The 14,280-nt window shown below is 55.7% G+C and overlaps 1 protein-coding gene across 3 annotated transcripts in view; it reads right to left on the bottom strand.

Moving 5' to 3' along the window:
- Positions 1-885: 885 nt before the first annotated feature.
- TTC7B (tetratricopeptide repeat domain 7B) overlaps positions 886-14,280 on the bottom strand; it is a 238,998-nt gene continuing 225,603 nt past the window's right edge. For all 3 annotated transcript variants that reach the window (XM_065871941.1, XM_065871942.1, XM_065871943.1), the window contains one exon: positions 886-1,107. In XM_065871941.1, coding sequence (XP_065728013.1) covers positions 886-1,107 — 222 coding nt within the window. The remainder of the gene's footprint in view (positions 1,108-14,280) is intronic.

Raw genomic sequence — 14,280 nt, 5'->3', positions numbered from 1 at the left:
TCAGGGCTGGACCTCCTAGTTCCGAGGGCTGACCTGTCCAGGGTGGCCCCCAGGCGCCGAAAGCTCCCCACCCCAGGAACTGAGTCCTAACCTCTCTCGGGTCTGTGGGCTTTCACGAACAACACAAGCCATGGGTCCATTTAAAAATCATTTTATTATTAACTTCATCTTTCCATTTAGCCAAGTGTCTGTCATGTATAAGGAATGTCGGTAAATATTCCATTTGAAGCTTCTTTGTACATATTTCCATCGATAAATAAACTCTGAATTCACATAAAAAAGTTAAACTTAAATAACTCATATTTCCTTCTCTTGTAACAGGCCTATATTGGTAAAATATAAATATTCTTGGACTCAGGCTTTGTTCTAAGTGAGGGCAGTAATTTATCACATGGTACAATTACTGACAACAAAACCAAGAAATTGTCGGCTGGTGTCCTGGCTTGGACGAGTACTGAGGCGGAAAACAGAAAATTCACATTTGGTTTCTGGGCCAGGGGTAGGGCAGGAGTGGTGATGGTGGGGAGAGAACAGTTTTCTTTAGAGCTCTGATAAAAATAATCTGTTCTGCCACTGAATTTTAACTTTGAATATATTTTTCTACATTTGCAGATTAACTCCATGATCATTTTACTTAAAACTTAGATGTCAGCTAACAAAATATGGCACATGATCCATTTTGAACAATGTCAGTAGATTCAGAAACTATCATTGGGCTGGCGGAAACGACAACAGAAATGCACGTAGAGAGCGATGATCGGGGTTGGTTTGTTTAGTCCACTGTGGCCAGTCGCACATTCATCCAGGGCCTTCGTGCGCACACTCGACCCTCAGCGCCCAGGCGGGGCCCCCTTGGCCTGGGCAGCAGTGAGGCTGGGGCGCTGCTCAGAGCACGCGGGGGATGATGGTGAAGGGCACCGCAGGGCTGCTGGCCTCCAGCTCCAAGGCCGTCAGGAAGCACTCAGTGGCCGCCGCGTCGTTGCCCTGAGCTTGCAGGACCTCACCCAGTCCGTTCCAGACCTCGTGGGCCGTGGAGTTCACCTGCACTGCGTCCCGGAGGATCTTCTCGGCCAGACTGTAGCGGCCCAGCTGATGGAGGATCAGGGCCTGCAGAGACAGACAGACAGTCAGAGAGACTACCACTCTGCACTCCTATCTGTCCTTGAGTTTCGGCACGTTCCTTGGAGGGAGGCATGCATCTCCATTGGGCTGGGCACAACGTAAGTTCAAGTTCTTCCTGCACTTGGGGCTAAGAGTCAAAAGAATCGCTCGAACCAGGAACTGTATGAAGTTACCGATGTTCAGCCATTTTTTTTTTTTTTTTTTTTTTGCGGTACGCGGGCCTCTCACTGTTGTGGCCTCTCCCGTTGCGGAGCACAGGCTCCGGACGCGCAGGCTCAGAGGCCATGGCTCACGGGCCCAGCCGCATGTGGGATCTTCCCGGACCGGGGCACGAACCCGTGTCCCCTGCATCGGCAGGCGGACTCTCAACCACTGCGCCACCAGGGAAGCCCTCAGCCATTTTTGAACCATAAAAATGGCGATTTCAAAGGGTTCACCCAGGAACGAACTGTTTGGATGGGCCATGGTCTGTACTGACTCAAGGGCGTCCTGCGTGTAACGGCGGACACTTGCCTGAACAGAAGGGTGTCTGCCAACTTTTATTTTTTTTAACCTCAAGAAATGTCATTTGTGGCCTTACTACCACAACAATTAGAACAGAGATCTCTAGCTGCTCACAGGCCTTTACCCTAACCACGCCCCCGATCTCACTGTCCCCTGTGCACTCCAGGCTCGGCCCCCGCACAGCTGTCATTTTAGTTTTAATCAGGGCGTATGTGTTGGTCCCCAAATATTTTATCATAACCGTGTTTCCAAGTTGTGCATCTCTGCAACTTATGTGTTTGTACTCTTTCATCCAACAGATACACTCTCATTTATTCAACGTCTCCCTCACGGGGGAGACATTTAGGCTGTACCCAACGAACATCTTTCCAGACAGCCCTCTGTGCTCTTTTAGACGAATGGATTTCAAAGCTTTTTTTTTTTTTTTTTTGGCTCACGGGCCCAGCCGCTCAGCGGCATGTGGGATCTTCCCGGACCGGGGCACGAACCCGTGTCCCCTGCATCGGCAGGCGGACTCTCAACCACTGCGCCACCAGGGAAGCCCTCAAAGCGTTTTTTATAGCCCCGGAAATCTTTGGCTAAATGGAATCTTACTGCTCATGCTCACACATTATGGGTATAAACAGACAAAAAGGAACTGCTGGGGGTAGGACAAGGGGGGGGCCCAGAGTCCCCAGTGGGCTCCCCAGAGGCCCTGGACAGGCTCAGTGGAACCAGCTGGACAACCATTTGGAGACTTTTCCTTTAGGACAAATTTCCCCAAAGTGGCGTTACTGGGTCAGAGGATAAGACTCTAGGGTTCTCCAAATATTTTGCAAATGATATCCCCAAAGGGTGGCGTCACGTTTTTAGCCATCTACAGAGTTGCAGTGGTCCGTCCCCGCCCCACCCCCGCTATCATTACTCTTTATTTTTACTAATTTTGTAAGTGCAGATTGTCCCCTCGTCAAAACCTGCATTTCTTTCATAACAATTGAGGTTAAATATTCAATATTTCCCATGCCCATTAGAAGACGTGCATCTGTTACCGTAATTGTCTAAAGTCTGTTTTTGACTTTTGAGGGTTTTTTTTCTTCTGTGAACAGAAGTTTTTAGTTTTTTAAGTTGAATTTGTTGATCTTTGGTTATTTACTGATTGATTGATTGTCACTTCAAAGCTTAGGCAGTTATCCTTTCAAAGAACTGACATGCCTTGGATTCCATTTGTTGTGATCTGACTCCCCCGCCCCCGTAGTTGTCCACCTTCCCCGGCAGATAGGAAACCTCAGTGGGTCTCCTCTACGTAGCTGGACACAAACTAGCTACTCTCCCCCTCCCCTCATTCCTGTGAGGCACTGCCTTTGTCACACAGTGAATTACTGCAAGAGATGCGGGGGCGGGGGGCTTCTTAAATTTTCCGATGAGCTACACCACCTTCCTTTCATATAAGCACCGTGCTGTTTGGATTTCCTTATTCCACATTAGGATTGAACAGGTGGGATTAGAGCCCTTCCTCATCGCTCTTCGCTTTCAGTGTATTTATTGACAATCTTGCCCTGTACTAGTCCAGATGAATTTTAAAAATCACTTTGTGGCTTCCCTTTGGGAGTTGAATTGTACTTGCATGAAAGCTCTAGGAGTGTGGAGAAGCCTAACATCCTTACAGTGTTTTGTCTTCCTGCCCAAGAATGTGGCCTGACTCACCGGTCCTTCAAATCTCGGCCCTGTACTTTCTTTCTGTGGCTCACGTGTGGCAGGGGTGAGCCCTCCCTGGTTTCCTCAAAGCTGTACTTCACTGGCGGGCAAGGGGCAGACCCAGGCAGTGCAGGGGCATAACGTGCAGCCTGGGCCAGGTGGGCCCACTCCAAAGGGCTCTGGCCTCCAAGATGAGCTCTTAGACGGGGTAGGAGGTGCCCTCAGCAGTCGGTGTCCAGGCCCTGAGGGCTGTCCGGCTGACCTTGCCCCGGGCTTGTGGCCCTGGGGGTGGTGTCTGAGAGCCAGAAAAGCAGCCTGACTTCCCAGAGTCGCCTGCACCTATGAGCAGCTGGCATGGGAGCCGTGAGGCCAACCCCGGAGGAGCTTGCAGTCAGAGGGGCCTGGGAGACCCACGGCCCCAGCACAGGGTGTGACGCCTCATCTCTGGGAGGGGAGCCAGCTCGGGGAGGCTCCCTGAGTGAGGAGGTAGAGGAGGCCTCAGGCCAACAGAGGCTGCAGACTTTAAGGTCAGGTCCAGCCTCCCTAAGAGGCAAACTGCATACGTGTCCTTTCTTATTAACATCTAGATACGCTGTAACAATGTCCACCCTGGAGTCCCTGGGTACGAGTAGGTCCTGGACTGGATCTGCCAGAGCTGGGGGCTCCGGGGGGGTGGCCAGGGCCAGGCAGGAGGGTGTTCCAAGCTTCGGAACAAAAGAGGTGGCAGAAGCTAGTGCTCGCAATTAGGATTTTACTGGGTTTCTGGAATTTGCTCTCCTCAGACTGCAAGGCCTCCCCGTTCTGCAGTGAGCACTGCTGGGTTTCGGCTGCCTTCCTAGGCTGGTCAGGGTCAGGTTTGCTGGGACTACCGTGAAAGCCCCCTGTTTGTACATGAGGCCACCACAGGGAAGCACTTCCCGCGTCCACAGGGTTTTCTCCTCATGGTTCCCTCCCCAGAGCACCTACTCCCTACCCACCCAGGAGGGGATAAGGGGACAAGGGCGGACGTTCAGTGTGGACCCGGGCTTCCTGGCAGGATGAATATTAATAATGAGAGGGGCAGCGAGTGCTAACGTGTTTATGGCACACCAGGCCCTGCTCCAGGTGCTTAGCTCACCTGGGGGCTCCAGAGCAATTTCACACAGGCGTGGCCAGGACACAGAAGCACCCGCGTGCAAGGCCTGCTTTTATTGCTGCGGAGAAAGAGCGCACAGTTGAGGAGCACCTACTATGCGGCGGAAAATATGCTCACGCACTGGGTCCTCCTACCCCCATTTTGCAGGTGAGTATGCCAGGGTGCCTAGAGGCTCCAGGTCTCTTGCCCTGGCATAAGCTGCTTACTGCAGAGCCGGGCCAGAACCTGTGTCTCCCAACTCTTCGGGCCTCCCTGAAGGCCATTCGGGTGTGGAGTGCACGGTGGGGTGGGGAGTAACCGCATCCCTCTCCCGGGTGGCGCCCCCCCTACTCCGGCCCTCCGTCCTCCGTTAGAGAAAACCTGACAGCTTGACACCTGCACTTCCCAACCTCGAAGGTCAGGTGGAAAGAACGGGAGGCCACTTTCCCAGGACGTGAGAGCTATGCCTCCTTTCTTCCAGGGGAGGTTATCAGCCCCAGCTCATGCTAGAACATTCTGATTTAGCCAACAGAGAAATGAGAGTAGGGAGGAGGGTCTGGGTAATGGCAGCAAACACGGGCATTTAAAGGTTACAGAAGGAGTCCCGTCATGTTCCTTCAACGCAAGACTTTCTCAATGCATCAAATTATTGAACACACACGTTTTCTGAGCGGCTCTACCAGGCAGGGAGGCACAGATTGCGTGTCTGGCAAATGGTGATGGGGACAAGCCACCTGGTAAGCCACAAAGAGGCATGCTTGGTTCATTGGTGCAGGTGGAGAATATAACTTAGGTCCCACTGGCTCTGCTGCAGTAGAAGCAAACTCATGCTGTTTCCTTTCTGTACCCGGAGTTCTGTCTCCCCGTCGGGCACTATGCCGGACACTTGAACTTGGCTTTGGCTCATCTCCTATTTCCTCCACTTTAGACATAAGGAGACAGGTTCAGAAAGGCCAAGTGTCTTGCCCCAGGTCACAGGGCACATGAGTATGGAGCTTGCAGGCCAGCCCAGGTCTGCCTGAGGCCAAAGCCCCGTTCTCCCCACCTTGGCTTCTCATCCGCTCACTGCTGCCTCTGTCACTTTAAGAGACAAGCCCGGTGCCCCTCAGGCACTAACCCAGTTACATCTGAGCACCCGCCGTGCTGTCTCTCCCTTCCACTTTCTCTGACCCCTGACTGCCGGCTCTGTCGCTCCTTCCCACGGTTACAATGGGGCACAGCTTTTCTCCTGTTTGGGAGCATCCTGTGTATTCACTCAAGGACCGGAAGGCTCCTTGCCTCCCTTTGGTGGCCCACAGGCCGGCTGTGGCCTTGAGGCTTGGGGTGGCTGCAGCCGCCAAAGGACTGGGGCTCCTGTTAGCCGGAAGGCAGACCAATGAGATGTGGAGACCCAGGAGGACCAGGGCCTTGGTCCAGCAAGGCCCGGAGGTCACTGCTCTCAGCAGCAATGACCTGCCCCTACTCTGCTGGAGTGGGGACGAGAACCCCAGTCCTCTTGCTGGGAATTTTGTTTAGAAAGTGGCAGGCTGCTGAATCTACCCTATCTTGGGGGCTCTAGGGTACATGGCAGCGGCAAGTGTACCCCCCAAAATGCCTGCAGGAACCAGCCACTGGGCTAATCTGACCCGTCGCCCTCAGTGTTGGGCAGCTAAGGGCCTTTGTGATTCTCTAGTGTTCTCGTGGGCTTGGAAATTTCCAGCCCATTCCTGGACTTATATTCCGAATGTACGAACAGGCTACCATTTCCAGATGACCTTGAAGCTTCCTGAGCAATCTGTCTAGTGGAACTAATTCCTAAAGCTGGAGCAGCTCGGGGAGACATCAGACTTGCTAGGGGCTGCCGGCTCAGGCTTGGCCAGGGAATGAAAAATTGGCCTCTCCCCAGTGCCCCAGTGAGCCAAGAGCAGCTCAGAAATCAGTCACACGAGGAGACCAACCAGAACAAGCTCCAGCTGGGGTCTGAGTCACTGTACTGGGCCAGCGTTGCCGGCAGGTTGGCCAGAGGTGGGATGGGACCTGGACGGGCCTGGCTGTCAGGACTGACACACCTCCCGAGCCCCTCTACGTTGTGAGAGGCCTCCCCTGGCTTTGATGTGCGCTTATGCGTTAGGACCCTGCTGTCTTTTTCATTCTTCAGGCCCCCTGCTTCCTCTCTTCTGCAAAAATCAGAGGCCAAAATGTTCTCACCACCAGCTGGGGCCAACTTTCTCCTGGTACAGACCTCTGGGTTCATCCAGGCTGATTTGACAGCCCAGGTATTTCTGCAGGACACAGCCCCCAGCCCCCGCCCACCTCTCCAACCTTAGTCAGTCCCAGCCTGGCCCCCCCGCTGCTGGGGCTCTAGTCCATCTGCTTAAGTGCTGAAGGTCCCCATTCTCCCCAAAGCCCAGGCTACACTGCCTACCTTAGACAGGGCTACCCAGAGGCACACGGCTCCCAGCTCCAGCCCTCAGGCTGGCAGGAGACGGAGATTTCGATGACTGACATATATTTCATTACCTTAGTAAGTACCCCCCGTATCAAAATCACAAAAACTCACTGAGTGATTGCCCAGACCCCAGCCACGTGCTGGGGACACCGATGTGGGCAAGAAGCAGGCCTGCTTTCAAAGCTGGGGCCTGGTGACAATCCCAACACGACCGAGCTATGTGCCAGGCGCTGGGCTACGCCTCGGCCGGCGCGCCAAGGCCCTCACTCACGTCTACACCTCGGGGCCTCGGCAGGTAATGTTGGCTCCTGCCTAAGGCAGGGCGTAAGTGGCAGAGCTGAGACGTGAACGCTGCAGCCTGTGCTCCTAACACTGGGCCCTCTCCCTTTCTCTTGGAGAGGATGTGCAAACAGGCCTCCACCTTTGCCAGCCCTGCTGTTTCTGGAGACTCTGGAGGTGGGGAGCTGTCTGGGGCTGGCCTTCTGAGAAGACGGGAACCACTGAGGAGGTAACTCATTAGTCCCTTTCTTCAGACACAAATGAAGGCAGCTTCCCAAGCTTGTAATTATTATAATCAGGTGTTTTGTACAAATAAGATCTTAGCGATGCACCAAGTTGCAAATAAGGGATTAAATTAAACTTGTTGTTTCAAATGAGACAAAATGGACTTGGCTAGTTTGAAGCCAATTAGCATCTTCCTCATTCATGTCTTTCATGCGTGTGTGAAAATAGCTGCCCAAGGACTAAACACCTTGTCCCACGCTGAGGGCACCCGTGCAGGAGCCCTGGGCAGGCTCTACTGCTGCAGCCTTGGCTCTGCGGAGACGTCTGTCCACGGTCCTGGGAGACCAATAGCCGGGCTGCAGGACAAAAAGCTCCTTGGAGATTTTAGACATCCCCGTGGTGCTCTGCCCAAGTGCCAAGTCAGCCCTTCGCTGGGTTCAAGGGCGTCTCAGACCCCTGCTTGTCCCCCTAGGCGCACAGGTACAGGGAGATAACATCGCCGCAAGATCCCCACCACAGCATGCCTTGCAGAGAGGGAAGGATTTCCCTGGCACCCGTGAGCCAGGGGCCCCATCCTGGATGGGGGCTAATGACCAGATCTGCAGCCTTTCCCAGGGCCTGGCCTGCACCTGAGTTGCTGGGACCGTTCAAGGCAAGCCAGCACCTCCGAGCTTTGGACGAGGATAGTTAAGCCTCCTCCTGGTGGAATTCCGGTTGTCAGGACCCCAGGATTGTGATGGCAGCTAAAGGAAAGCCTGTCTCCCCAGCTTGTTACTCTCGGGGACAATGACAGAGCTGCTGAGCTGGCTGCAGTCTGAGCTGCGGCTATGCTGGCTGGGGGAGGTGTGTCAGGGGGTCAAGACACAGGCTGTGCAGGCCCTGGTCACCGCTGGTGGCTCCGGAGTTAGAGGGACCCACCAGCAGCCGGGGAAAGGTGTGGATCGCTCAGAGACGGCAGAGGGTAGGTCAGGAGCACGGGCTCTAGGCTCCCCCGAACTGGTTTGAAGCCTAGCTCCACCACTGACCTGGACAACTTCCTCTGGGTCTCAGGTGTTCTGTCTGTATAATGGGGACAAGTACTAAAATACAGGGGAGCAGCGAGGCCTAAATGAGACAGAGTTTGTAAAGTACTCAGTATGATAACCTTTGGTGAATGGTCCCCGTCATCACCATTATGGGCCTTGGCATCCCTCCTAACGATCGCGGGGCAGGGGGCGCTTCCAGGATGCCCACGGTTAGATGAGTCGTCACGGCCATCCCTGATGCCCTCCTGGCTGGCGCTCTGTAAGAGCAGGGACCGTCTGACTTGCCTTTGCTTTTGCAGCACCTAGAGCGGGCCTGGCACAGCTGAGGTTCTAGGTGAATGTCTGTTGAATGGGTGGAAGGATGGAAAAGGGGATGGTGTGGATGCTGTGTGATGGTGGGGAAGGGAGAAGTGGGCATGGCCTCTTCTAGTGCTTCTGATGAATGAGCCCCTCAAAGTTCTGGCCTCGGGTCACCCTTGTCCACACTCCCGTCAGACCCCGCTCACTCAGAGCCTTCCCCGCCTTCCGGGTATATCAGCATGGTGGCTGAGTGGGGGAGGGGAGCAGCTCCGTGGGAGACGCTGCCCACCTCCCGCTGGAGCCCAGGGGCTGCCATGGCCTCCCCTCGGGCTGTTTGCTCACTCACCACAGCTCTGACACCGCTCCCCAAGAAAACCCCAGAACCCACCTACAGACTTTCTGGTCCTACACTCTTACAGATGAGGGAACAGAGGGCGAGAGAGGAAAAGAGGCTTGCTCAAGGCCACGACCCCTGGATGCAGAGTGGGGCTCGGCCCCTGAAGGTGCCAGGAGGAGAGGCCTGGTGGCAAGTACCCAGAGTTTTAGTTTCGGAGCCCAGTGCTTTAACACCACCCTCAACACAGCTGTATGTGCACGGCAGAGTCAGGGCTTTCTGGAAGCCTGTCAGGTCCCCAAGAGGGAACAGGGACCCCACACGAGCTCCCACCCTTTCCCAGAGGCCACAGGTCGGCTGGTCTGGGGGTCAGCACCAGCTGAAACATCACATTGGGTGAGAAAACCCAGCGCGCTGCCGTCACTTCTCTTCAGGTATTTGCATTTTCCCCCTGAAGATGCAATCCATCAGAGAGAAGCAGGGTGGTAGCGGTGGTGTTCTCAAAACTATTTTTCTTTCAAATCAGAAGACCACAAGGAGACAACCGACTTGGAAAGGCTTTCCTCGGAGCAGCTCTGAATGCCAAGCCTAGGGAGGCCCGCTCTTCTCTGCAAGCGTCAAAGGCACTGTTGGTTCTGAGCACGAGCATTTTGTGGGTGCAGCGAGGGGGCAGCCCTGAGCCCCGCCCTGCTTTCCAACAACGCCTTGAAAAGGAACTGAAGTCATACTCGGATGGGGTGGGGTTGCAGCTTCTTCACCTGATTCCAGCCGCTCTGGGTGAGGCCTGGTCTACACTGGGCTCTGTTTTGTGTTTCATTTCTGTTTGCTTTGGGTGCTTAGAAGCGCGCTGGCTTGTCAGGGGCCGGAGTGTGTGTATCTTGGCAACTATGGCAGCCACGGAAGCCCCGCCTAACCCGGCCAGGAGTCCCCAAGGAGCCCCATCCTAGGGATCCTGGCTGATGCCGAGGGCGTCTGCAACCCTACCTCCTACAGCCCCTTGCCCGCTGGAGCTCCAGAGCCTTCCATAGGCCGTCAAGAGTGAGTCGAGGATGCCCTGGAGAAGGACCCCTGGGAGTTGGTGGGACTCAGTTTTCCTATCAACAGATCTCAAGTTTTGGGGAGGGGCTGGTTCTTTGCCACTTTACTCAATTTGATCCAGTTTCCCCAAAGGCCAAAGCTAGCCATTCTTGAGAACCATGTACTCATCTGAGTCAGGACACAGCAGGGCATGTGCACGGCTGCTGCAACCGTCACCTGGGGGTCTCAGAGTCCCACCTAGCCGCCCCGGTCCTCAGGTGGGGACAGAGCGTTCATGAGGCCATCTGACCTTCAGAGCAACAAAGGGCCGCCGATGTCCTCATGAAGAGGAGGGGCAGTGCTGGCTGAGCGGCTCCCGGGGAAGGGCCAGTACTGGACAGTGACCTTGAGGATGGCTCCTGACTGGGGTTGGTGGGATTGAGAAGCTGGGGGCGGGGGGAGGAGAGTGGGGACCAGGCCTCCACGGTAGCCAGACTTTTTCCACGTATTCTGGGGCTGGAGACGAGCGTTACGAGAAAACCTCCCGGCACCCCTGTGGCCTCCGTCCCCCACATCCCCCCAGCCTCCCTGCTCCGCTGTCAGAACCAAATCACGAGGTGGCTCCTTCCCCCACCCCACTTCAAGTCAACTAGGCCAAATGCCCCCATGTCCTCAGACAGGCATGGGGGTGCAGCACCCAGAGGGGAGCCTCGGCCCGAGGAGCCAGCGGTCTGGGCACTCAGCAGACACCCTGGGAGCCATGCCCTCAGCAGTGCGGTGCTGAGTATTCCAGAGCGAGGAGGGAAAGACCTCCACCCTTCCCCTCCCTCCCCCAGAGGAGGAGCAGACATGGCTGAGAGGCTGCCCACACCTTTGCTCACGAGGATGCCTGGCGGCTGCAGGAGGCTGTGCTCTCGTGGGGGCCCCTTTCCAGGTCAAATGTTTTATTTGAAGAAATGTACCTTCTGGGGACCAGGCCTTTCTAGCATTGAACTCAACTCAGAAGGAAAAAAACCTCAATTTTTCAAAAACCTCTTGTTTTTCGAAGCCAGCAGCCAACCAGCTATGGAAGCAGAAATCTTCGGGGTTGGTGCAGGGTGGGGGGGCGGGGGGGGGTTGGGCCTCTGCTCTATGACAGAAATCCCTGCTGCAGTCCCCGACAGGCAGCCTCCCACTCTTGCTTGCACCCTCCAGTGACGGGGAGCTCACTACTTCTCCAGACCGCCCACACCGTTGGTGGGCAGTCTGAACTGTCGGTTAAAAATGTGTAGCCCTAATTAGGCTTTATATCTAATTCCTACTCTTTGATGTTTGCTGAGTCCTCTGGAGTCATGCAGAAAATTTCCCTCCCCTCCCTTTCTGCCCTATAGCCTTTCAGGCTCTGAAGAAAGCTTCCAGAATTCTCTCTCTCTCTCTCTCTCTCACACACGCGTGCACACACACACACACACACACACACACACACACTTCAGGGCTTTAGAGGAATGGTGAACTCAGACCTCCCACCCTCCTGCCCCCATCTCACTGGCCTCTAGTGCTGAGTGCAGCGCCCAAAGGAGACCTCACTGTGGGCTCAGAAGAAGGAGCCGTTAAGCCCCAGAAAACCGCGAGTGTGGCTTTTCCTTTATATTTAAGTGTCTGACTGGCAGAATCTTACAAAGCTGCTTTCTTCCAGGATGGTGTGGAATATTCTGAAGGAGCTCATTCTACGATTAGCAGAGCAATGGGCCGTCAGGCAGTAAACACCAGCGGTGAGCGGGAGGGGGCAAGTCTGGCCTGAGCCAGAGGGCCCGTCCAGCCCCCAGTGGATGTCACACAGACTCAGGGCCCTTGGCCCCAAATTTCCTCTGGCCTAATTTCTTTGAAACTGGGGAGCTCGGCGTCAGTCCTGAAATAGCCACAGATCGTGGTGGCTTCTAGGGAACAGCCCCTCAGGGAGGAACCACAGCTGGCCTGCCAGCAGCTTCCAAGCACCGAAGACCCACAGCCTGTCGCGTCTGCAGCAGGCATTGGGAGGCCGCTCAGGCGTGTGCAGAAGGGCACGTGAGCGCCTCCAAAGGCGGGAAAGGGGGCCGTGGGTGGGCACGCACGCTGTCAGGGTCACAGAGTGGGCTGAAGAACAGCATCCCAGTTCCCGGGTTCCCAGGACGGGGCTCGCTCACTTTGCTACAACCAAAGCTGTTTTTAGCTCCTCTCTCCCTTCCGCAATCTTCTTTTGAGTACAGCGATGATCCAGCACCGCGGTGTCGGGAGCTGTGTGGCGCGCAGGGCGCTCAGAGGCGCAGGCCGACACCCTGGCCACATTCCCTGCTCTCTCTGGCCTGGAGGGGTTGGTTTGCCGGGGGTCCTGCCCCAGACTGAGAGCCCTCTGAGCAGGGCAGGGCTGTCATTTACGTGTGGACACATCGAGAACAGAGCCAGGCTGCTGGAAGGAGGATAAGGGGGAACATTCCAGGAGAGAAAACGTGACGCTCCCCCCTTTATAAACAACGAATGAGAAGCTCAGAGTTGGGGTGACCACTCATGGCCACACAGCGGTGAAGCACTATGACCCCAAATCGGATCCGATGCCTCCACCTCTAAAAGCTTCCCGTAAACTGGTACCTGGCCCTGCGTGTCTAGTTCTCCCTGGAGGACAGTGGCTCTCCCTGAATGGTCTGGGGTAGGCAGGCTCCTATCTGGGGGAGCCACACCGGGGAGGGGCCTTAGAGGTGACAGAGAAATGAGGAAATGGCCCTGGGAGTTGGGTCCCAGAACCCAGGTTTCTCAAGGACCAGCTCAGGGCTCTTTGCCCCACGCCAGGTTACCAGGATCTCTAGAGAGGGCACCGGGCATACAGGGAGCTTAGACGCATGCCAAGAGCCTTCTCTGGGTTCACTGGCTCTGACCCTACAGCCTCGTGGCTGGTTTGTCCAGGGAGCAATCCCCCTTGGGGGAGAAGTTCTGGGGACATGACATCCCCGTCCAGCTCTGTCAGCCTGCCTGGGCAGTGCAGGCCCTTCCTGCACGTTGTGGCTTCCAGACCATGGGCTCTCCAGACCCAGGGGACCACCAGAGCGCCTGGCCTGAGAGGGGCTGACAGCGTTGCCTTCACCTGTGTGATGTGAAGAGCGCCCACCCTACCCGGCACGCTACTCACATGGCACGGCCGTTCAGTCTGGGACGGGGGCAGCCTGGCTCCCTTCCCTGCGGTGTAACCTCAGCAGCACCCCTCCCACTGGCTGTGCTAATCTTATAACCATCCCCCTCCTGTAATCTCTGCTGGAAGATGAGCTCAGACTCCAGATTAGAGATGCGGTGTCCTGTGCCCTCGGCAGTCTCCTCTGGCCCCGACGGCAACCTGGCTGTCTAGAGCCCAGCGCCCCTTTACTTGCCCTTCAGAGTTCATGGTGTGGTGATTTTGCTAGTCAGGAAAAAAAAAGGGAGAGCTGACCTCAGTAACAGAAGGATGACATCACCTCAACATCAGTATGTCTGAGCATCTCTCTGACTCGAGCGCTGGAAGGACTAAGGAGGCGTCGGCTTCCTTCCTCCCTGAAAACCAGCGCAAAGGCAGGCTGGGAGCTGCTCTCTCTCCTTACCCCAAGTGCTGCCCCGACCCCTAGCCCTGGGGGTGGAATTACTTTTATCTGTGTCCCGAGGCCTGGGTGTCCCACACTGCAGCAGGCAGGACCCTCGGAGACCAGGCCGGCAGGCAGGGTGAGCTCCACACCGGCCGCAGCCTGAGGCGAGGCACTCATAAATTCAACGAGCTCGCGCTCAGAAACACCAGCGTGAGCATCTCCAGAGCTCTGCGTGGTGCACTGACCTGACTGAAGAAATGTCAGATCAAGCCAGCCCCACGAGCATCAAGGACACCCGTGAGAAGGAATCTCGGGGTTACCTCTGCACCTCAGGCTGGGCGGGGGCCCTGGCGAGGGGCGAAGGGGGGAGCTTTGGTGTCCCCAGAAAGATGTGGAGATCCTGGGCATCGTCCTTACTCTGAAGCCTGGGACAGTTCTTGGTAACGTTCCAGATAAATCTCTAGCCTCGCCTCCCTCACTCTGCCGTTTGAATCACGTGCTTTGTTGTTGCAACTATTAGCTCAGAGTCTCAGCGTGAACGGGAACGTCAGCTGCCAGCTCTGAGGAGAGAGAAAGCCACAGCTTGGCCCCAGGGCTGTGGGACCTGCCACGCCCCAGCCAATGTTTTCTGTGGGTGCTAACACGGCTCCCCGTGCCCATACTTTTCCATTGGTAATGGGCAAGAGACTCCTGGC

This window comes from Phocoena phocoena, chromosome 2 (genome assembly GCF_963924675.1).
Source record: "Phocoena phocoena chromosome 2, mPhoPho1.1, whole genome shotgun sequence".
NCBI lineage: Eukaryota > Metazoa > Chordata > Mammalia > Artiodactyla > Phocoenidae > Phocoena > Phocoena phocoena.
This window is presented reverse-complemented; position numbering and strand designations above follow the sequence as displayed.